The sequence below is a fragment of the Meriones unguiculatus genome, chromosome 14 (genome assembly GCF_030254825.1).
Source record: "Meriones unguiculatus strain TT.TT164.6M chromosome 14, Bangor_MerUng_6.1, whole genome shotgun sequence".
NCBI classification, from domain to species: domain Eukaryota; kingdom Metazoa; phylum Chordata; class Mammalia; order Rodentia; family Muridae; genus Meriones; species Meriones unguiculatus.
In genome coordinates, this window is record NC_083361.1 from 5,640,364 (window position 1) to 5,662,158 (window position 21,795).

At 51.9% G+C, this 21,795-nt stretch overlaps 1 protein-coding gene across 4 annotated transcripts; it reads left to right on the top strand.

Annotated features, from left to right (window-relative positions):
• The first annotated feature begins 381 nt into the window (after positions 1-381).
• On the top strand, positions 382-3,568 carry Krtdap (keratinocyte differentiation associated protein). Of its 4 annotated transcripts, none has more exons than XM_021642529.2 (6): positions 382-498; positions 2,357-2,398; positions 2,486-2,527; positions 2,711-2,755; positions 3,085-3,132; positions 3,404-3,568. In XM_021642529.2, the coding sequence occupies exons 1-6, from the start codon at positions 412-414 to the stop codon at positions 3,440-3,442; spliced, it is 303 nt and encodes a 100-aa protein (XP_021498204.1). In that variant the 5' UTR covers positions 382-411; the 3' UTR covers positions 3,443-3,568. The 4 variants fall into 4 exon arrangements, with proteins under 4 accessions (XP_021498204.1, XP_021498213.1, XP_021498219.1 ...); XM_021642538.2 differs by having other exon boundaries at positions 3,457-3,568; XM_021642544.2 differs by lacking the exon at positions 2,486-2,527.
• Positions 3,569-21,795: the final 18,227 nt, after the last annotated feature.

Consider the following 21,795-nt stretch of genomic DNA (forward strand, 5'->3'; position numbering starts at 1 on the left):
AGGAATCCGTAGAGTAGAAAGCCTTTCAGCAGTCTGGGGCTTTAGATGGATTTGACAGGGCGGGGGACACAGGACTGAGAGAGGAGGAGAGACACAGGCAGAAGGAGGGCTTGCTCGGAGATGCCAACTCTCGCAGGGACAGGCTCGACCTGCTTCTGTCCCATCACCCCGTTTGTGAATAGACCCATGGCAGCCTCACCTTGCAAGAGCCTGGGGAGGAATGAGGGTTGAGAAATCAAAGATCTACTGGGAACAGTCTATGCCTCCCCCTCCTGGCGCCCCGGGGGTGGGCGACATGATCTGGGGGTGAGTCAGTAGGGTGGGAACCCCACTCGTCCTCATAGCCACCTCCTTGCTAATATAAAGGGCCGCCAGAGAGGCCCCGCCTCAGAGCACCCCAAACCTGACACCATGAAGATCCCAATCCTTCCGGCTGTGGCTCTCCTCTCTCTCCTGGCGTTGCATGCTGTCCAGGGAGCCGCCCTGGGGCGCACTGAGGTGAGCACGCCTGCATTGGCCTTCCTTAGTCCCCTGCTGCTTCCTGTCCACCCCTGGAGAGACGAGGCTCTTATTTGCCCGATGAGTCCCAGGAGCTGTTGAGAAGATGAGGTTCTGAAGGGGAAGGGGAGATCGCGGGGTGCAGCTTCGTGCAAAAGGAGGGAAGAGGAAGAACAGGACAGTTCGGGAAGACCTTTCAGGACAGGGATGCCCGCACTTCTGGAAAGGGTGGCAAGGTGTGTTGGGGGGGTTGGGGAGCTGGAAGCTGAGGTGGATCACTGGGGGTCCCCCTCACCCAGCCTTCCTTTCTAAACCCCTGAGTAGTTTCCAGATGATGGGCGGCTCCCCCGCCTTTGTGATCTCATCCCCAGACAGAGAGGACTCCTGCAGTCCCTCCACTTCTCTCTTACCCTAACGGAAGGGAAGAATGTTCTTCCTGGCTTTAAAAAGCTTAGCAGGCGGATCTCTGTGAGTTTGAGGCCAGCCTGGTCTACAAAATGAGTTCAGGACAGCCAAGGCTACACAGAGAAGCCCTGTCTCAAGCCCCCCTCCCCTACACACAAAAAAAAAACCATCTAAGGCAAAGGGCTCGGTCTCTTCTGGATTTGAGCGATGGCCTCAGGGAGAGCAGGATCTGCTTGGAGCTCACATGAGTCGGGGGACTTCGGCCAGTCTAGAGGGGTTTCAGTCTCTGTGCCCTTGGGCTGTGGCTAGATGGACAGAGTGCACAGAAGGTGGCTGGAGCCTCACGCTTTTCACGAGAAACTGGAAATCTGCATTTATCTATGAATTCTTACCTATCAAGAAGTAGCTGGGAGCTAATTAATTAATTAATTACAGGTGTGGTGGCACACACCTGTAATCCCAGCACTCTAAGGAGTCAGATCTCTGTGCGTTCGAGACCAGCCTGGTCTACAAAGCGAGTCCTGGACAGACAGGGCTTTTGTGACACAGAGAAATCCGGTCTCAGGAAAAATAAAAATAAAAAACCAAAAATAAATATATAAAAAAGAACAACTAGCTAGGTGAAGTGGGGCACAGTTTTGACCCCAGCATTTGGGAGCCTGGGACAGGAGGACCGAGAGATTGAGGTCCATTTGGGCTACGCAGTTAAACACTGCTACACACACACACACACACACACACAGAGCTGTTTTTTAAGATTTGAGTTTTAACTAAGCACACATGATTTGTCTGCATGTATGTGTGTGGGCCATGCCATCAGTGATGGAGGCCAGAAGAGTGGCTTATCCCTGGAGGTGGAGTGACAGGCAGCTGTGAGGCCCCTAATGCAGGTGCTGGGAACCAAACCAGGGTCCTCCGTAAGAGCAGCAGGTGCTCTTCACCTCTGAGCCATCCCTTCAGAGCCCCAGCCTAAACTTTAAAACTAAACCCAGCCAAGTTTAGTTCAAGTTGAAAACAGGTCAGACTGCTGAGCCTGCCCGGGAGACCATGTTTGTGGGGAGGAAGGGATAAGGAAGAGTCCAGGGCTGATGCCAAGCGAGCCGCATGGCAAGCCAGCCTCGGCCCATGAGAGCCAGGCAGCTCATCTTCCCGGCTTGGCTCCTGCTGGTGCTCTGGTCTCCGCCCAGCCAGGCCAACAAGCATGGGTCTTCTGGCACATGGAAAACCGACTGCCAACTAACACGAGCTGGTTTTGTTGCCTGGCACTCCTTCTTCCCCCTTCCCAGCCACCACCAGCTGGACCAGAGCGGGGCTGGCACGGGGCCTCCAGTGGGAGACAGTGGGCGGTACCTCACAGGGACCAAGAGGAAGAAGGGCATGGGGGAGGGCAGGAGGGCTGTCAGGGAGACGGGCTCACCACAGCCAGGCTCATGGTCTCTGTCACCCCCTGCAGGAAGACGCGACCACCATCGGTAACTATGCTGCGGGATCAGAGGTAAACACCTGTCTGTCCACACTCTCGGGCGGGTCCCCACCTCTGTCCTCCTCAGCGACTTCCCTAACGCCCTGCTTTTTTGCCTAGGGCTTTAACAGTCAGTTCCTGAACCTTGACAAGTTACAGTCTGTGAGTACGATCCCATAGCTCAGCCCCCACGGCGCGACCCAGCTCGCAAAGGAGACAGCTTGCGAATTTTCCCGGCCCATCTTCATCTCTTCCAGAGGGCTGGGTGGGCAGAGCTTGGACTCTGGCTCAGTCTGGGACTGACCGGCTCCTGGTCTCTCTCTTTCCCCCCCCACCCTCCCACAGGCCTTTAAGTCCGACGAGTTCCTGAACTGGCACGTCATCACGGACGTAAGTACTCAGGGCTGTGTTTGAGAGCCAGGTGTGGCGAAGCATGCCTGTGATTCTGGGGTGGGAGAGTCGTGAGTTCAAGGCCAGTCTGGGGTACATAGTCAAGGTTGAAACAAACCAGAACGGCGGCTCTCACTGTGACTAGAACCCAATAGCAGTGTGTCACTCTGCTGAGCACAGTCGTGTGCAATTACTGATTCCTGCTCACGTCAGTATTTACTGATCCTTGCTCATTCACTGAGAATTTACTGACAGCTGTTCACGAAATGAGGGCTTACTGATGGCTGCTTACGGGACCTCACAGACTCACACTCACTCTCTCCTTTCAGTTGTTCAAAAGGGCGTTTCCTTTCATTAACTGGGAATTCTTCCCGAAGGTAAGTGACCTTTACTTAGAAGCCAGGGAGAATGAATGGAGTAGAGGAAGAGGCAGGGGATCTGGGAAGCAGATGTGGGGACCCTGAGAGGGGAGGCTGAACCTTTCCCCAAAGCTCAGAGCCATCTCAGCTCTCGTATTCAGAAGACAACGCCAACTCAGGCCAGGCTGCCAATTCTTTTCCACCAAAGCCCAACCCATCCTGGCTTGGCAATGGGGGCTCCGACCCGGGGAGGGGGTCCACAACCTGACCATCCCCCCTTGCCCTTCAGGTGAAAGGACTAAGAAGTGCAGTTCCTGATTCCCAGTGACCATTCTCTTTAAGACCTAGGACCTAGGCCGTCCCAGTAGACGAGGAGGCTAGCGTGGGATCCGACGTCCATTCTACGACAAAGCTCCCCTGGCTCAGTACCTCCAATAAAAGTGTTTTCCATTCAGGAGGCTCCCGAATCTGTCTCTGTCCTTGTTCTATTGGGCTCTGGAGAAGAATTAAAGCTGATAGGGAGAACCTTGAGATCTGGGTGGCCGGTGAGCAGGCAGATGGGAAGGGACTGGCTGGTCATGCGAGCTAGCTAATCTCCTGAGTCAAGAGTGTATTCACGAGTTATCGGTCAGCTCCTGAGGGATGAGCCACAGATCCACCTGTCCAAGAACAATGGACGAGAGCGTTCAAGCGGGGAAGAGAGGGGTGGCGTCAGGTGTGGGGGGTGGGGATTGGAGGCAAGAGGGGTGACATCATCACCGATCTGTCCATGCTCTGTCCAACTGTCCAACATCCAGACTCGTCCTTGGGCGCCTGTCCAGAGAAGGGTGCGTTAGCCTCACCTGCGGGGGAAGTCTTCCACTCTTTGACCGGAAGACAAACTGTGCAGGCCCAAGTGAAGAGGTTGGTGGCTTCAGGGGGTTTGAGCCAGATGGGCCAGTCTCCTTTGATAGTCCCAAGATGACCAAGCATTACAGGTCTGCCCGTAGCTAAATTGGAATGTGTGTGTTTGTGTGTCTGTGTTCATGAGTGTGTGCGCGTGCGTGAAGGTAGGCCAGAGAGTGACCTCGGTGTCTTCGCTGTGGCTCTCAGCTTATCTTTCGAAGCCAGATCTCTCACTGAAGTCAGAGCTCACCAACCCACAGGATTCGGTGAGCTCTTGGGGATCCACCCGTCCTTCTGTACCCCACCCTTCGTGCCAGGGTGGTTACAGACATGCGCAGACAAGCCCGACTTTCAAATGGACACTGGGGATTTCAGCTCACACTCCCATGCTTGTGTGGCAGGCACTTTCTAAGCTGAGCTCACAGAGATTGGCCTCCGTCTGCCTTCCAAGGGCTGAGATCAAAGGTGTGTACCACCACACCCCATGGCTCGTCTGTACATGTAACAATATATGCATTCATCCCTGCATCCATTTATTCACCCATCCATCCCTGTATCCATCCATCCATCCATCCATCCATCCATCCATCCCTGCATCCATTTATTCATCCATCCTTGCATCCGCTGACAAAACTTGATCCCTGCTTTCACGGTGCCTGTAGATGAGATGAATAAGACAGTGTTAGTTGGGAGTCAAACCAGCTAACACATGCACATGGGTGGAAACCAGACTGCCTGAGGCTTCCTTAGAGGCCCTAATGAAAGGACAAAGGGAACAGGCAAGGACTTAGCAAGACATGGCTGACGATGGAGCCAGCGCCTCATGCGAGTCAAGGTTGCTGTTTCTGGGGACACAACTCTTCCCGCTGGGCTGTGGTTATCAGTCCTTAGGCAGCTGCGTCTGAGGTATCCTGTGTTCTCTTTGCCAATGTTGTCTGGCTTAGCTCTCTGCTGACCGTGGCCATTTCCCCCATGCAAACATTAGAGAAGATGTTGTACTTCTTAATATGCTTTCTTGGCATAAGAAAGGTCCCAAGCAAGACCTCCCAGTCTCAGCTTCTGCGTGATCTATCTTCTCTTTTCTCTGTCTTTCTCATCCCTTGGCACCTCCCATCAAGATCCCGTCACTGAGAACAAGCTGCTGGGCCAGGTCACACATGTGTTTATACTCTTCCTTTGGCTTAACTAACAATCGTACAAAGGTGAGGAAACTGTAAATGGGATGATCCTTAGAGAGAGAGAAAGAGAGAGAAAGCAAGACCAGCCAACACGATACACAAAAACTGGGCACTTAAAAGTAGGAAGAGGGGCAAGGTCTTTAAGAAACATTTATTAAATTACTAAGTTTTAAAGGAGGAAAAATGGGTCTTAAAAGGATGTCAATCAACCCCAAGTCAAAAACTACGAAAGTAAAAATGACTGTATTTGGGGCCGTAGGAATTGTATTTAGGAGACACTGGTTCAGCTCAGCCAGTCTTCAGGGAAGGGAGGGAAAGTGGGAGCTAAATGCAGAGAAGAAACAAGCAGATGCGTGGCTGACAGGAGATAAAGAAGGTGTAACTGGCCGGGTGCAGTGACACACACCAGTAATCCCAGCACTTGGGAGGCAGAGGCAGGCGGATCTCTGTGAGTTCGAGGCCAGCCTGGTCTACAAATCGAGTCATGGACAGCCAGGGCTACACAGAGACACCCCGTTTCAACAAAGCAAAACAAAACAAACAAAAAGTAAACACATGAGTCTCTGGAGCCATACCTATTCAAACCACTACAGAGAGAAGAGGCAGGGGGAGGATACAGATGGAGTGAAAACATTCATAAAACGAGTACTGGGAAGGAAGGACTTGGGGGACCAAGCATTCCCAGCCATGTCATCAAAGAGTAAACAAGAGCTCCGTGGCTCCATCAAACAGGAGCAGAAGAGAGTGAGGCCCAGGCCTGCGGAGTTCAGCACTTTGTCAAACTATTGTCTCACTATGATTCTATTAGAACGGCCCGCAGAGCTTCTTTACATGGGAGAAAGTTGCTACAGCCTGAAGGTAGTTCTGACTCAGCATGAGATGTTTACCCACCAGATCCTTTGTTCCTGGGTTCCAAGGTGACTGCAAGACAGACTGACTCAGAGAGACGGACCAGTCAGAAAGGCAAGATGGGACTAGCTCCAGATTGAAGGTGATGATCAGAGACGTCTGGATGGTCTTCCAATGGGAACAGGGCATTAGTTCTTAGGGATGAGAAAGACAGAGAAAAGAGAAGATAGATCACGCAGAAGCTGAGACGGGGAGGTCTTGCTTGGTACCTTTCTTATGCCAAGAAAGCTTATTAAGAAGTACAGCGTTGGTTTTGTGTGTGAAAGAGAGAGTGTGTGTCACAGAGCATCTGAGAATATTCACAGTGGCCTGGGGAGAGTGTCAAGGGCCTGGCCCTATCACTTTCCACCTTAATCCTGTGAGACACGGTGTCTTACTGAATTGGAGCTAAGCCAGCAGCCAGAAAGCCCCGTGATCTTCCTGTTTCTATCCCACATAGTGTTGGGTTTATAGACACATAAAGCCGCCAGAACCAGCTTTGTACATGCTAAGCTCTAAGGTCAGGTCCTAAGGCTGTGTGACATGCGCGGCTACCCATGTCTCCAGCTCAGGAACACTGTAAAAGCCGATGGGTGGTGACAGTCTGCTAATGAGGTATGTACTGCTGTGTCAGTTTGATACACTCTAGAGTCGTGTATGAAAAGGGAACTTCAGCTGAGATTTTTCCACCAGACTGCCTGTGGGGCACTTCCTTCACTGATGGCTGGCGTGAGAGAGTGAAGCCCACTGCGGGCGGTGCCATCCCCTAGGCATGGTCATAGGTTGTATGAGGGAGTCAGAAAGGAACATTTTCCCCGAGATCTCTGCTCCGGCTCCAACCTCCAGGTCCCTGCCGTGGCTTCCTCTGATGGTAGACTGTATCCTGTAAATGAGATAAACCCCTTCCTCCCCAGGTTATTTTTTGGTCATAACATTTTATCACAGTGATAGGAAGTAGACTAAGACAGCTGGTCGTGGTGCCTCTGTGAGTCTCAGGAGCACTTTGCTGCTCGCCTTGCTGCTTTCTCCTTTGAAGCGGAGGATTGCCAGCTGGAGGTGAACGATCCATTTTTTTAAAATTTATATTTATTTATTTTATGTGTATGAGTGTGTAATGAGCATGGTAAAAAAAAAAAAAAAGCCTTAGGAAAAGAACTTAGGACGCCAGGCATGGTGACGCACGCCTTTGATCCCAGCGCTCTGGGAAGCAGAGGCAGGCAGACCCCTGTGAGTTCGAGGCCATGATAGCCAAGGCTACACAGAGAAACCCTGTCTCAAAAACAACAGAACAAAACAAAAACCTTAATAAATAAATAACTTAGGAAGCCCACTACTCTTGCACCTGATAACCAGAATCCAGGGACAGCACTCACTGAAGATGACCAGACAGTCCTAGACCCCACGACGTTATACGCAGAGACCAAGAGCAATGCTCTGCTCTGCACATCTGGAGAATATCTCCCAGGATCCCGACCGTCGAGTCAAAGACTTCTGTTAGAGACTAGATCTGACCTTCAGCCAAGATAAGTCACACAGGTGAGGAGCCTTGGAGACATAGGCTTAGGACTGCAGTTGGGAATTTAGGGTATGAACTTTGTGTAACGACCCTCCACATGAGAAAATATAATGTTTGTTATACTAACTACGTGTACCTCCCTTCTTGCTGGCAACAGAGCATTTTGCTCACGTGTCTGTACGTGCACCATACGTCTGCCTGGGGCCCATAGAATTCAGACTGCGGTGTCGGACTCCAGGGAGCTGGCGTTAGGGATGGTAGTGAGCCACTATGTGGGTGTGGGAAATCGAACCCGGGTCCTCTGCAAGAGCAGCCAGTGCTCTTAACCGCTGAGCCAGCTCTCCAGCCCAACCCCCTTTTGCAGTACAGCTGCTAGAACCCAGGGCTTTATGCATGCCCGGCAAGCACCGCACCACTGAGCAGCATCCAGACCTACACACGGCTGTGCTCGGACAGCAGGGGCTGCAGAGGAAACCTCAGCCCCCAGCCAGATGCTGCCTCATCCGTACCACACGTCTGCAGGCTTCATGCTCAGCCAGTGCTTTTAACCAACCCGGCCTCACAGGCTCTGCTCAACCAGGCCTGGTGGCAACAAATCACCTGGGAACTTGCAAGAGAGTGAATTTCTTTGGCTCCATCCCAGATCTACTAGATTTGAAAGCCCGGGTGGGGCTCAGCAACCTGTTTGAACAAGTCTTCCTAGTGAGTGTGCAAAAAGCTTGAAGCCAGCAGAAGGAGAGGGAAGAGACAGACGCACCAGAAGTCCCAGACAGTTTTCACCAACCAGAGACTTCCCCGCGTCCCTGCGCCAAGAGCAGCTAGTACTCTTCTCCTGCTAAGCCACCTCGCCAGCCCCTGGCCTGCTTTGCTTGTTTGGTTGGTTTGGTTTGGTCTTCTTCCTAATTCTTATGTTAGACTGTGGATCTGTTTCCCAAATAACATCAAGGAATCCTGAATCCGCAGATGTAGCTGGTAACAGAAACAAGGCGGACCACTTAAATTTCCAGGACACAGAGTCCAACCTAATCACCCACAAGGTGTGAGCATACCCTGAGTGTCAAAGTAATGAACAGTCAAACAACGCCTTGGGTTGGCAGTACGCCTGTCTGAAAGAAAGAAAGAAAGAAAGAAAGAAAGAAAGGAAGGAAGGAAGGAAGGAAAGAAAAAAGAAAGAAAAGAAAGAAAGAAGGCAAGGAAGGAAGGAAGGAAGGAAGGAAAAAAGAAAGAAAAGAAAGAAAGAAGGCAAGGAAGGAATAAAGGAAGGAAGGAAGGAAGAAAGGAAGGAAGGAAGAAAGAAAGAAAGAAAGAAAGAAAGAAAGAAAGAAAGAAAGAAGGCAAGGAAGGAAGAAGGGAGGGATGGAGGGAGGGAGAGAGACAGAAAGGAGTAAGGAAAGGAAAAAAGAGACAGAAAGGAAGTGTAAGACCTGGGGTCTCACAGCTCAGGAGTTCAAGATTGAGCCCTTCCCAGAAACTCCCCCAGACCAAGACTCGTTGCAAAAGCAAGAGGTTTATTAACCATTGCACAATGGGGTCACCCCTGCTGGTCAGCAAAGAGTGGCACCGGGAGACAAAGGCCTTTAGGTTTTTAAAAGAAAAATTGTGGGAAATTTGAAGTTTTAGTTTTGGCAACTTAGGATTGGATGAGGAAGCTATAAAGTAAAATAATTGGTTAGTCTTAGGTGCTCAAGCTTGGCCAGTACTGCCAAGCGTGGATGCAGCTGCAATTGAAGGTGGGGGTGGTTAGCTCATCCTTAAAGATTAGGGGCTACAGACTTTTGGCTGGAGGTCAAAAGCTACTCAGAAGAAGTCTAGGTTTGTTGCTAAGAAACGCTATCTCAAGGACAAGGGTCTGGTCCTTCTTTTGCTGAGTGAAGGTCATTGCTTGCTTGTCCTTTTTTTATATCTGTCCTCACAGATAGGGTCACATTCCTTCACTCTCTGGAAAGGTACTAAGAGGCTTTAGTACCTTTAGTACCCGGACCTAAAACTCAAAACTATAGGCTTTAGAAGACATATAGGTTACAAAGTTAGCCTAACCCTTTTAGAAGGAGGGAAGGAAGAATGATAGGCAGAAAGAAAGAAAAAGAAAGAAAGAAAAAGGAGGGAGGGAAATATTAAATGACAAGAAACAGAATTGAGCTGGGCTGTGGTGGTCCACACGCCTTTAATCTCAGCACTCAGGGAGGCAGAGGCAGGTGGATCTCTGTGAGTTCAAGGCCAGCCTGGTCTACTGAGTGAGTCCAGGACAGCCAAGGCTACAATCAAAAAACAAACAAACAAACAAACAAAAGAAAGACCGGAAGTGGGGTGGGGCCGAAGCCTCAAATCCAAAGCAAGATAAGCCCAGACTTCTTAGGGACACTAAGAGCACAGGCGTGGGGAGCTAGCATGCCAGAGTTCAGCTTCACTGAGGACGTGTTGAGATCGGCTTGCTGGAGCTGCTCGTTAAGTCTTATCAGGAAGAGCGTACGTCTGCCAGGATGGCCTCCACCTGGGGAAGCATTCTGCTCTGTGTCAAAGATAAACCGCCACAGCGTCTCGGCACTGTGACTCCTCCCATTTGCCCCGTTCTGAGGAACAAACAGCATCAAGCCCTGTACTCTTCGCTTCTGCGAAACCTGCAGAATTGGGGCTGGAGAACTAGCTCAGGGGTGAAGAGGACCATCTACCCTTGCAGAGGACCCAGGTTCAGTACCCAGCGCCTCATGGCAGCTCCGCCCACAGCTGTTTCTATCGCCCTCTTCTGGCCTCTTTAGGCACTGCACACAGGTGATGCACAGACACACTTACAGGCAAACACCCATACACATCAAATAAATAATAATAGCAAGAAGACTTTTTTTATTTTATTTTTTTTCTTATCAGTTGCATTTTATTAACTCTGTATCCCAGCCATGTCCCGTTCCCTCATTCCCTCCCAGTCCCTCCCTCCCTCCCTCATCTCCACCGTGACCCTTTCCAAGTCCACTGATGGGGGGGGAACCTCCTCCCCATTCATCTGATCCTGTTTTATCAGGTATCTTCAGGACTGGCTGCAAAGCCCTCCTCTGTGGCCTAACAGGACTGCTCCTCCCTTGCGGGGTGGGGAGGCCAAAGAGCCAGTCATTGAGTTCCTGAGTTCCTGTTAGAAATAGTCCTTGTTCCCCTCACTTTGGGAAACCAATTAGTTACTGAGCTACCACAGGCTACATCTGAGCAGAGGTTCTAGGTTATGTCCATACATGGTCCTTGGTTGAATGTCAGTCTCAGAAAAGACCCTGTGCCCAGATATATTTGGTCCTTGTGGAGCTCCTATCCTTTCCCCATCAGACTAACTCCCCTTCTTTCTTATGATTCCCTGTACTCTGCCAAAGGTTTGGTCATGAGTCTTTGCTTTGAAAACACTGCTAGTTAGAGTCTTTCAGATGCGCTCAGTAGACTCCTGTCATATGTTCAATGCACATCCCATCTGTCTTTCTAAAGGAGGATTGATCATCTTACCCCATGGCAAGAAGACTTTTTAAAAATCCCTGCTTAATTGCTCAACTTGCAACTTGGGGCGGGGACCTAAAGAGCCACCTGCGTGTGGTGCACATATAAACGGCATCAGCTTTCCACTGGGGGCGGCTCCTCTTCGGGCTTCGGTCAGAACCAGCCGCACGCTATTATTAGAGAATTTTTCCCTTATTAATCTTTGGGTGGTTGGAGTGATCTCTCACCGGGAGGGTTTAACCTGCCACTACAGAGGAATCAGACAGGGAGATGTGGGCGTCCTAGGGAGGAGGCCAGCAGGGCAGGGTTGGGGGCAAGTTCAGGAGCTCCAGGGTAGACGAGAGCTGTACCGTCACACCTTGAAGGCTTTCTGGCTGTTTTTCACGGCGGCGGCTTGCTGTTCGAGATCTATCCAGCGCGTGTGGCTCTACTCACAACGTCACGCACCCCTCTTCACGGGGTGGGGGATGGGGAGAGGTGCACCACAGGTCCCACAGAAGTTTTGTTAGAATTTAGCTAATTTATTTGTGTGTGTGAGAGAGAGAGAGACATGGTACGCGTGTAAGGCAAGGGGACAGCTTTGGGGGATCAGTTCTCCCTTCCCAACTCCAGGGATCAAACCACCTTGTCAGGCTTGTGCGGCAAACACTTTCATGTGCTGTGTCACCTCGCCAGCCCCGGTGGCGTGCTGAGATCAGGCAGTGCCCTGCCCTCAATTAGTCCATGTTTTGTAACATGGTGATTTTCCAGACCGTTTCTTGCCCGGGGGGATTCCATTTTACAAGCATTTTTTTCCCTTAAATTTGTGTGTATGTGTGTGTGTGTGTGAGAGAGAGAGAGAGAGAGACTGCCTTATCCTGCCTCCTCAGGTCCATGTCGGGCCTGACAAGGGTTTAAGGGTTTACACTTCAGTAGAGGGTTAGGGGTCTGCAAAACTCTGCAGTCCTGGGCCAGGTGTAGTCCCGTCCATCACTGACCCATCTTCCTCTTGGCTTTGGTGTGTAAAGAAATCACAGGAACAGCCAACTGCACGGAGCTCCTCTGTAGTTTAAGACACCGGGCCTCCAGCACAGACTCAGATGGGGACTCGGGTGCGGAGCAGGAGTGAGGGATGTTTACTGAGTGTACAAACAAAGTGGTCACGTCTGCCCTTCTCCTCAGAGCTAGGCCCTTGCACAGAGGCACCCGTCATTAGGTGCTTGCCTGTTCATCCTGTGGCCTCTCAGGCCACCCTAGAGATAGCCAATCAGACGGAGACAGAGCACTCTTTCTATCCGAGGAGCACGGCCCTCTCCAGCTCCTTCGCACAGTGAAACTTGAAGAGCCTCGTCATGGTGGTTGAGCTAAGTATGGGCGCTCTGCAGCTGCGAATGAAGGATACGCCTTAGAAAGAACAAGGGGAGGAATCACCTTTGAATTTATGACAGAGGCCAGAGAGGCCGTCAGATGCCCTGGAACTGGAGTCACAGAGCGTTGCGTGACCCAGCCCGCTCAGTCAGGTACCGTGCACCTGGGAGAGGGAAGTGAGGACTGAGAAAAGAAAGACAAGGGACAGAGACCGGGAGGGTCTCAGCATATGCTGAGACAAGCTTATTTTTTTTCCAGTCATTTCTTTATACCCAACAGCCCTTCCATGAGCTTCTTGTAGGCGTATAATTGATACAATAAGTGAAGTCTAAGCCAAGGTGAAGAAAAAACACATAAATCTTTACAGAGAATTAACCAGCTTTCTCACAGCGCTTCCTTAGGATGCACCTCAAAGTTCACGGAACATTCGCTCTGTACTTTCTCAGGCCCCGGAGAGGCCAAGAATCTGTGTTGTCATGCCTACACGCTTGCAGACATGCAAACCACTAATCTTAGCCGTAGGTAACTCCCAAGAGCTGGGAGCTGCTATGTGGGGGACTGGGAACTGAACTGGGGTCCTCTGCTAGAGCAAGCAGTGTTCTTGACGGCTGAGCCGTCTCCCCGGCCCTGTGTCAGAGGACGTAACGTTTGAGCTGGCACACGTAAAGAAACTCACCGCAGCCGGGCACTGTGGCACACGTCTGTGATCCCAGCACTCGGGGAGGCAGAGGCAGGAGGATCTCTGTGAGTTTGAGGCCAGCCTGGTCTACAAAGTTAGTCCAAGACAGCCAAGGCTACACAGAGAAACCCTGTCTCAAAAAAACAAGACAAGAAAGAAAAGAGAAACCCTGTCTCAAAAAAACAAGACAAGAAAGAAAAGAGAAAAAGAAAGGCACTCATTGCTATCGCCGTCTTGGTAAAACCAAGGACATTCTGCAAAGAGGGCAACTCCCTTCACTTCCCAGACTGTTGAAACAATGGCTCCACCCTAAACTGCAATTTCCCTGGGAGCTCTGTGCTGGGAGAAGGGAAAAGCTGAATCAGGGAGGGACTTTAAAGGGTGAACTTGTCTCCGTGGAAAGAGATGTCAGAGTTTCAACAGCCTGTCAGACTGACGGAAACATGAAAAAGAGACCAGTCGGGCAGGTGTTTTAGGGACAGGAAGCCATTCTGAAGTTCCAATTTTCATCTTATCCTTAGCCAAAAATTCTAGAAGTTTTGGGGCTCCTCTTCTTCCTCTTCCTTCTCTTCCTTCCTTCTCTTTCTTTCTTTCTTTCTTTCTTTCTTTCTTTCTTTCTTTCTTTCGTTGTTGCTGTTTTGTTTTGCTTTTGAGACAGGGTTTCTCTGTGTAGCCTTGGCTTTTGTGGACTCACTTTGTAGACCAGGCTGGCCTCGAACTCACAGAGACGCGCCTGCCTCTGCCTCCCTGAGGGCTGGGATCACAGGCGAGCACCGCTGCTCCCGACTTGTTCTGGCTTCTTCTCTTTGTTCTCCCAAAGGCTCCAGAAAGGTGAGACTGAACCCTAACACACGCCAAACACCTTGTGTGGGCCAACAGGACGGAGCAGGGTAAAGCTGGAGACCCTGACCCTTGACAGCCACCCTTTTTCTGGGACCCGTTCTTACTACGGCAGGAACTCTGCTCGATTGCGTCTTTTGATCTCTTCCCCTGAGCCTATAATAAACTTGCAAGGGACCCCGGAGTCAGCACAGAACACACCCAGACACCGAATTCTCAGCAGAAAGGAAATTTATTTACCCCTGAGGAACAAAGCGGGGGAGGGGGAAGGTTTGCCCCTGGACTGGACAAAGGCAGCAGCCGTTGTGTCTGCAGAAGTGGTTTTAAAGAGAAGAAGGGGAAGTTTGTGCGGGATGAACTGGTAAGTCCCGATCGGACAGGTTAGCTGGCGTAGCCAGATAATGACTTTTGACTGCTGGACCTCGGTGTTTTGATAGTTAGGCTGGTATTTAAGTCGGCCATGTGGAAGTGGCCGAATAAGGGACTGGACCTTGGGGTCCAGTTGTAGGAATGTAATGTAACTTAGAAAGGAAGAGGGGAGGGCAAACAAGAGCAAGACCTGCCGGGGCCATGTCTGCAGTGCCGGGGCCTGTCAGACCGCCATTCAGAACTCCTTTCGCCCGGGCCAGACATGGTGGGCCACACTGCTGATCTCAGCACTCAGGAGGCAGAAGCAGGCAGATACCGATGAGTTGGAGAAGCTCCTCGAGGCTGTTCTACATAGCCAGTCCCTGGCCAGCCTGGGCTACAGACCTCGTGTCTCAGAAGGAGGCTCCTCAATGAAACGAGCCAATTGAAGCCAAATCGAAGTATATAAAGGCAGGTTTGTTTCCTCCTCTCACAGGAGGAGGTCATGGAAGTCGCCATGCAGAGGGAGACAGGAAAGGGGGGTGGCAGGGGATTGTGCATGCAGAGAGAGAGAAGAGAAGAAATGTAAAGAGAGAGAGAGAGAGGGGAACCAAAATATCTGGGTTATATATTGAAGCGAGTCTGGGGGAGAGGAAGCCCAGCTCCTGGACTGGAAAGGTCAGGATAGAGGGTGGGGTATGCCAGCCGTGCCCTGTAACAGGTGGGGACTGAGGGATGCTGGGAGAAATCTGGAGGCCAGGTCGACTTTGGTTAAATAGGCACCTCAGCCGCTTGTCCTGGGTCTGAATCCAAACAGTATCAAAATTTAAAAGGGGGGGGGGTGGGTAAAAGAAGAAAAGAAAACAAATAAACACACACCCTCTTCACGGTCCATGAAATTCATTCTTCCAGTTTGAAGACAAGGGACCTGGCGTTAGAGATTCGTGGCAGAGTACCTTGGTGAATCAGAGCCAAGGAGGCCGCAAAGATCACGCCACGCCACCGACCTCACAGTGGCGAAAGGCTGCCCCTGAGTGACGACAGGAGAAAGTGAAGAAGGTGGGGGAGAGGGACAGCCACGATGGCAGGAGCTTTATGAAGGGCACAAGACTCGTGACGATGGCGGAAATGTGTCGCATTTGGTGGCTGGCGTGACATGGCTGCTAGCGCTGAGTTGCTGAAGGCCAGCTGGGAGCCCAGCTGGTTCTAGAAGGTTCCTGACCACCGTCTGGCCCAGTGTGGCTCGGGTGGTCCTAGCCCCAGAGCTGTTACTCACCTCAGGCAGGAAAGCCTCCATGCCTCTCCAGAACATCCACTTTCCTTCCTTCTGTATCCAGACCTCCTCGCTGGAGAGACTGGAGCCAAGGCAGTGGTGGGCAGGACCCCCCTTCTAGGGCCTGTTTGGGTAAGCAGGCCTCTGGGCCTCTGCTTAAAGGTAAACCTCTCGGGGGCTGGTGAGATGGCTCAGTGGTTAAGAGCACTGTCTGCTCTTCCAAAGGTCATGAGTTCAATTCCCAGCAACCACATGGTGGCTCACAACCATCTATAATGTGAACTGATTCCCTCTTCTGGCAGGTATAAATGCAGATAGAACACTCATATAAATAAAATAAATAAATCTTTGAAAAAAAAAAAAAGGTAAACCTCTCATCAGGAACCCGAAGATGGATCTGGGACTACTTTGTTCCTCTTCTCAATGTGGCCATGTGAGCCAATCTCTTCTTTCTGCTTTGTACTGCTTTATCTGATTAATGGGGCTGAGTGCTAAGAGCGAGCCCTAAGGCCTAGCTTCTTAGAGCTGCCGGGGCCCAGGCCCTGACCCCAACTGCACTAATATTACCTCTGGAGGCCGCGGGGCAGGGGCTAATTCATGTTTGAAATAAAAAGACTGTATGGAACATTTACCCAGTCTTTGCTGTGTGAATTGCTTGGGCAAAGAAGCAGTTTCCTCTCCTCCCTCCTCTCCTTCCCCTTCCTCCTTTCCTGTCTGTGGTCCTGTGTGTGGACAGTAAAGAAACTCCAACACCATGATCGCTCCGTGGCATGGCGAGGGGGAAGGCTTTTAGCCCATATAAAAGAGAGAACAGAGCCAGCGGCATCTGCGAGAGTCCAGGGCAGAGAGAGAGAGAAATAGGCTGGACATGGTCAGGGCTAGCTGTGAGAGAGAAGGGATTAAAGCAAGAGAGCAAGAGGAGGAGGAGAGGGGAGAGAACGATGAGACTGAGCATGGAGAAAAAAGCGATGTCTGGGAGAAGGGAGGCTGGGGATGCTGGTGTGATCTTGGAAACCTGTGACAATTGTGACTAGGTACTAAGGCCAGTGCGGCTTTGATATGCAGCTGTAGGTATAGGCCAAGGTGTCTTTTATCTAACTGCCAGTTCACGTTGAGGCGGGCCTAGACTCACTTTTGGACTGCCCCTTTGAGGGGGAGTGGGGTACCCTTTGGACAGGAGCGCGATGGAAGGGCGGAAACGGGCGATACGGGGTTTGCATCCTGTGCATGGAGAAGAGGGCGCCGTCAGGAGGCAGTCGGTTCTGCCCGGTGGGAGGAGCCGGTTCTCCACCCGGTACTCCAGGCTGTGGCCGTCCCTCCCCCGACCCCCGCCCCTCACCGCGGGAACGGCGCTCCTCTGAGGTCTGTCTGCTCTGGAATCCGAGGTGACCGCGGGGTTAGGTGAGTTAGGACGGTGGTCTGTATCTGGGGCCCTGAGTCTTGAAGGGGACGTGGTGGTTTTATCGGTCACCCCCTTGAGTGATTGACAGGAGACAGGTGCAAACCGAAGGCAACACTAGGCTTTCCCCTCGCTCCTGCTGCCTCGGGGCCCAGCGTGGAGTCAGGGCCCGTTAGCCTCGGGATGCCTGTATCTCCGTATCTACAGCCTTGCGGGATGTCAGTTCCCACCGGGTATTTGACCACGCCTCTTGGGAAACCCCACATGAGATTTTTTTTTTAAAGTTTATAACTGTGTGTGTGTGTGTGTGTGTGAGAGAGAGAGAGAGAGAGAGAGAGAGAGAGAGAGAGAAACACCATGTGTATGCAGAGCCCACAGATGCCAGAAGAGGGCATCAGATTCCCCTGAGCCGCTGTTGTAGGCGATTGTGAGTCTCCTGACGTGAGGCTGGATCTGAACTTGAGTCCTCTGACAGAATACTAAGAAAACCAAGTTCTCTTTTCAGCCAAGACTGGAAGGACAGAAAAGGAGAGTGAGCTCTCCTGGGCAAAACTCCAGCCTATTTGTGCAACTTGCGGCCTTTTCCCCACTTGGTCATAAAATCACTTGGGTCATCAAACTTTGTCTCGAGCTGCTTGCGACCCGGAACGCCATGACCGTCTGTGAGGACGCACTTTCCCCCAGTTCTGAGCTGCGTCTGAGTTCCTGCTTTCTCTGATGACGATGAGAACCTGGAAAGCCCGGGCAGGGGTCTCACCCTCTGAGACCTCCCCAAGCCTCGTAGACACACCAGCACCACTTCTCAGGGGGACAGGTACACGACGAAGGAGTTCACGGAGGTCAGCGTCATCCCTGCCATCCTGTGAACGGGCTGAGCCGTTCACCAGGGAGGAAAACAAGATCGGGAGATGCTGAAGAAAGGTGCACGCTAGCACATCGATATTAAGAAGTATAAACGGAGCCCTGTCTCAATTTACGTGTGTGTGTGTGTGTGTGTGTGTGTGTGTGTGTACATGCACTGTGTACTAGGGCCCACAAGTGCATAGGGCCTGTCTCAAAATCTAAAGATTTGCAGCTTAGAATAGCTTAAGTCTAAGGGGGCTGGGGATGTGGCTCGGCGGTAGAGCCCCTGCCTAGAATCCCCCAGTGAGGGGCTGGGGTGTGGCTCAGTGGTAGAGCCCCTGCCTAGAATCCCCCAGTGAGGGGCTGGGGTGTGGCTCAGTGGTAGAGCCCCTGCCTAGAATCCCCCAGTGAGGGGCTGGGGTGTGGCTCAGTGGTAGATGCCCTACCCAGCATGTGGGAGGGTCTGGGTTGACCCTCCAATGGCCTATACATGCGAGAGCTCCCCCACCCCCCCCCCCACACAGGGTTTCTCTGTATAACAGAACCCTGGCTGTCCTGGCCTCTGTAGACCAAGCTGACCTTGAACTCACAGAGTTCCACCTGCTTCTGCCTCAAAAGTGCTGAATTAAAGGTGTGTGTCACCTCACCTGGCTAAAGAGGACTTATTTATTAATTATTGTTTTAGTTCTTTGAGACAGGGTTTCTCTGTGTAGCCCTGGCTGTCCTGGGATGCACTCTGTAGACCAGACTGGCCTCAAACTCACAGAGATCCACCTGCCGCTGCCTCACAAGTGCTGGCATCAAAAGCGTGCGCCCCCGCTGCCCAGCTTCAAGAGTTATCGTAGTTTGTTTTTTTTTATGTGTCTTTAAGAGGTTCATAATAATGAATTTACAGCTACAGTAACCATGATCTGGTATGGTGAGGACACGGGGCTAACGAAATTACTAATTATGAAAGCTGTGTGACAGATACACAAAGGTATTCCAACTTTCGTGCATTTACATTTTTCTATAATCAAATGATGTTGTGGTCCGGGCTGTTCTTGAACAACCTATGTAGACAGGCTGGCCTCAAAGCCACCATTACTCTGCCTCAGCCTCCTGAGTGCTGGGTGTGCTATTACTTACCGCCGACCCTGCTTTACAACAAAAATCTAGAAAGCGTCAGGGGCTGGAGGGGTGGTTCAGTGGCTAAGAGCACTGGCTGCACTTGCAGAGGACCTGAGCGGGGCTCCCAGCAAACAGCACCGCAGCTCACAGCCACGTGTGACCCCAGCTTCGGAGGATTTGATGCCCTCTTCTGGCCTCTTTAGGAACTGCATGCACGTGGGATGCAGACACACACGCAGACACAGATTCAAGCCAGGTGTGGTGGCACACACTTTTAATGCCAGCACTCGGGAGGCCTAGGCAGGCTGATCTCTCTGAGTTCAAGGCCATCCTGGTCTGCAAAGTGAGTCCAGGACAGCCAGGGCTACACTGAGAAACCCTGTCTTGAAAAACATAACAGAATAAACAAACACTGGCTGCTCTTCCAGAGGTCCTGAGTTCAATTCCCAGCAACCACATGGTGGATTACAACCATCGGTAGTGGGATCTGGTGCCCTGTTCTGGCCTGTGCAGACAGAGCACCCCTACATTTAATGAATGAAGGAATGAAAGAATGAATGAATGAATATAAATCTTAGAAAGAATGCTTTGGAGACCAGGAGGGATAGGCAGACAGAGAGACAGACAGACACACCAATGCACACACACACACACACACACACACAATAAACTGAGCCAGAGCTTTCCTATGTAGCCCAGGCTAGCCTCAAACCCTCTAGCCTCCTGCTTCAGCCTTCCAAACATGGCATCGTGATGGATTAAATTAAAGGGCCGTCTAAATGGCTCTTTAGCAATTACATTCTCAAATAACATCTTCTGGACGCACTGGGTCTTATGTTATTAACGTTAATTTTGTCTTTTGATTATTTTTCTCAAACACCCATTGGTGGCTGCGGCTGTGCCCGGCCCGACTGAGGCTTCGCCGGGCTCTTAGCCCAGCGGCGGGCGGAATAACCGGGCTGTAAATGTGTGTAAACATCCTTCGCCGCCGGCTTCCCTGTGAAGAGCCTCCCGGAGCTCAGCTGACCCTGCCACCGCGGAGGGCCACACCAGCGCCGGTGGCCTGGAAACACAGATGTGGCCTGCCCCAGATTCCGTGCTCCGCTGCGGGCACGGTTCTTCAGTTACATAACCTGTGAGAGCCGTAAAGCAGGACGGTTTTCCAGTAGCCGGTGGGTGGGAGCGTCCAGGTAGGCGGGGCAGGAAAGCGGGCGCCTCGGTGCTGGGGGCCTCGGTGCTGGGGGCCTCGGTGCTGGGGGCCTCGGTGCTGGGGGCCTCGGTGCTGGGGTCCTCGGTGCTGGGGGCCTCGGTGCTGGGGGGCCTCAGTGTTTCACCTCGCAGACTCATACGCCAAGGCTTGGCCAGGCATGGTGGTTCGTGCTACCTCTGATCCCCACGATGGAGAGATAGGTGATGGGTCCCTGACTTCCAGGCCAGGTCTGTCTGGTCTACAGATCCTGGCCAGCCAGAGCTCCGTACTGAGACATGTCGAGCACACACACACACACACACACACACACACACACAAGCTATCAGATGTGATGGCGTTGGGCAATAGATGGCTTTTAAATGTGGAGATAGCTTATAATTTGGCTCTGGATCAGCAACATTCCAACCCTCCACCATCAGGAAGTCCTAACCAGTCAGTTTGCCTCCTCCGCCACCCCCCACCTCGGCCCCCTTCAGAGCTTCAGTTCACAGAGACGCAGTAAACACAGAGAGAAGGAACTCTAGAGCACGGTAAATAACTGTGACAGGGGAACGGAAGCAGTGGGGACCCTTTGCGGCCCTTGTCACCGTGTTGAGGAGAGCCTCTCCCGGCACAGGGCTGCGGGATAGATGACTCAGTGTTCCGAGGCCAATAGGACACCATGACCCAGCGACTCAGAGAAGGAGAGGTTTATTTGAGCTGGTGGTTTCAGAAGGATGAGAGCCCACCTCGGGGAAGCCGCAGACATGGGGGCTGCAGCGGGGTGCCGAGGGCCTCAGCTACAAGAACCAGGGAGAGAGAGCAGCTCCATGCTTCCTCCCCCAAGGCCACACACCCGCCTACCACAGGGTGACCCCCCCACCTGTGTTCTGTAGCATGGGTCATCCCCATAATAAAATAAATAAAACAAAGTAAGGGATTGAATACATGAATTTGTTTTCAAAGCTTTTGTTGCTGTTGTTTTTCTCCGAGGCAGGGTTTCTCTGTGTAGCTCTGGCTGTCCTCAAGACTCGCTTTGTAGACCAGGCTGGCCTCGAACCCACAGAGATCTGCTTGCCTCTGCCTCCCAAGTGCTGGGATCACAGGTATGCGCCCCACCCCGCTCAAAGTTTATTTGTTGTTTTATGTCTGTGGCTGAGTATTTGCCACCTGTGTGTAGGTGACAGCACCAGCCAGAAGGGGGAGCTGGAGTCACAGGCAGCCGGGAGTTGACCGGTGTGGGTGCTGGGAACCGACCTCTGTCCTCACATCAGGGAGCACTCCCACCTGCTGAGTCGGCTCTCCGGCCGCCCGGGTTTCCTTACATTGTCCCCTGAAGTCAGAAGCTGACGACGATAAAGAAGCTGCTTAGAAGCAAGGACCCACGGATTGAGGGAGGCTGCAGGAGCGTGCACACCGCTGGAAAGCTGGAGAACCAGACGAATGAGCCGTCATGAGCCGTAATGAGCTGTCACGAACTTGGCAGCCAGCGAACCCTGGACCGATAGTGGGAAAAGCCACGCATTGACCGAGAGCCTACTGCGAAATCCACAGAAGGTTCAGGAGCCCTCGGTGGCCGCGGTGCCTCTGGAAACGGGTCAAGAACACAGCACCCGTCAGTGGAAAGTGAATTTAAGGGAGTCTAGCTATGCAGGGCTTGAATGTGAGATGTCTTCATGTTTTTGAACACCCGATCCCCAGTAGGGGACCATGCA

What these genes read in the sequence shown, in the direction of transcription:
- Krtdap (XM_021642529.2), top strand. Translation starts at nt 412, where the DNA reads ATGAAGATCCCAATCCTTCCGGCTGTGGCTCTCCTCTCTCTCCTGGCG. An exon ending in ACTGGCACGTCATCACGGAC is followed by an intron (nt 2,756 to 3,084) that starts GTAAGTACTCAG and finishes CTCTCCTTTCAG; the next exon opens with TTGTTCAAAAGGGCGTTTCC. An exon ending in ACTGGGAATTCTTCCCGAAG is followed by an intron (nt 3,133 to 3,403) that starts GTAAGTGACCTT and finishes CTTGCCCTTCAG; the next exon opens with GTGAAAGGACTAAGAAGTGC.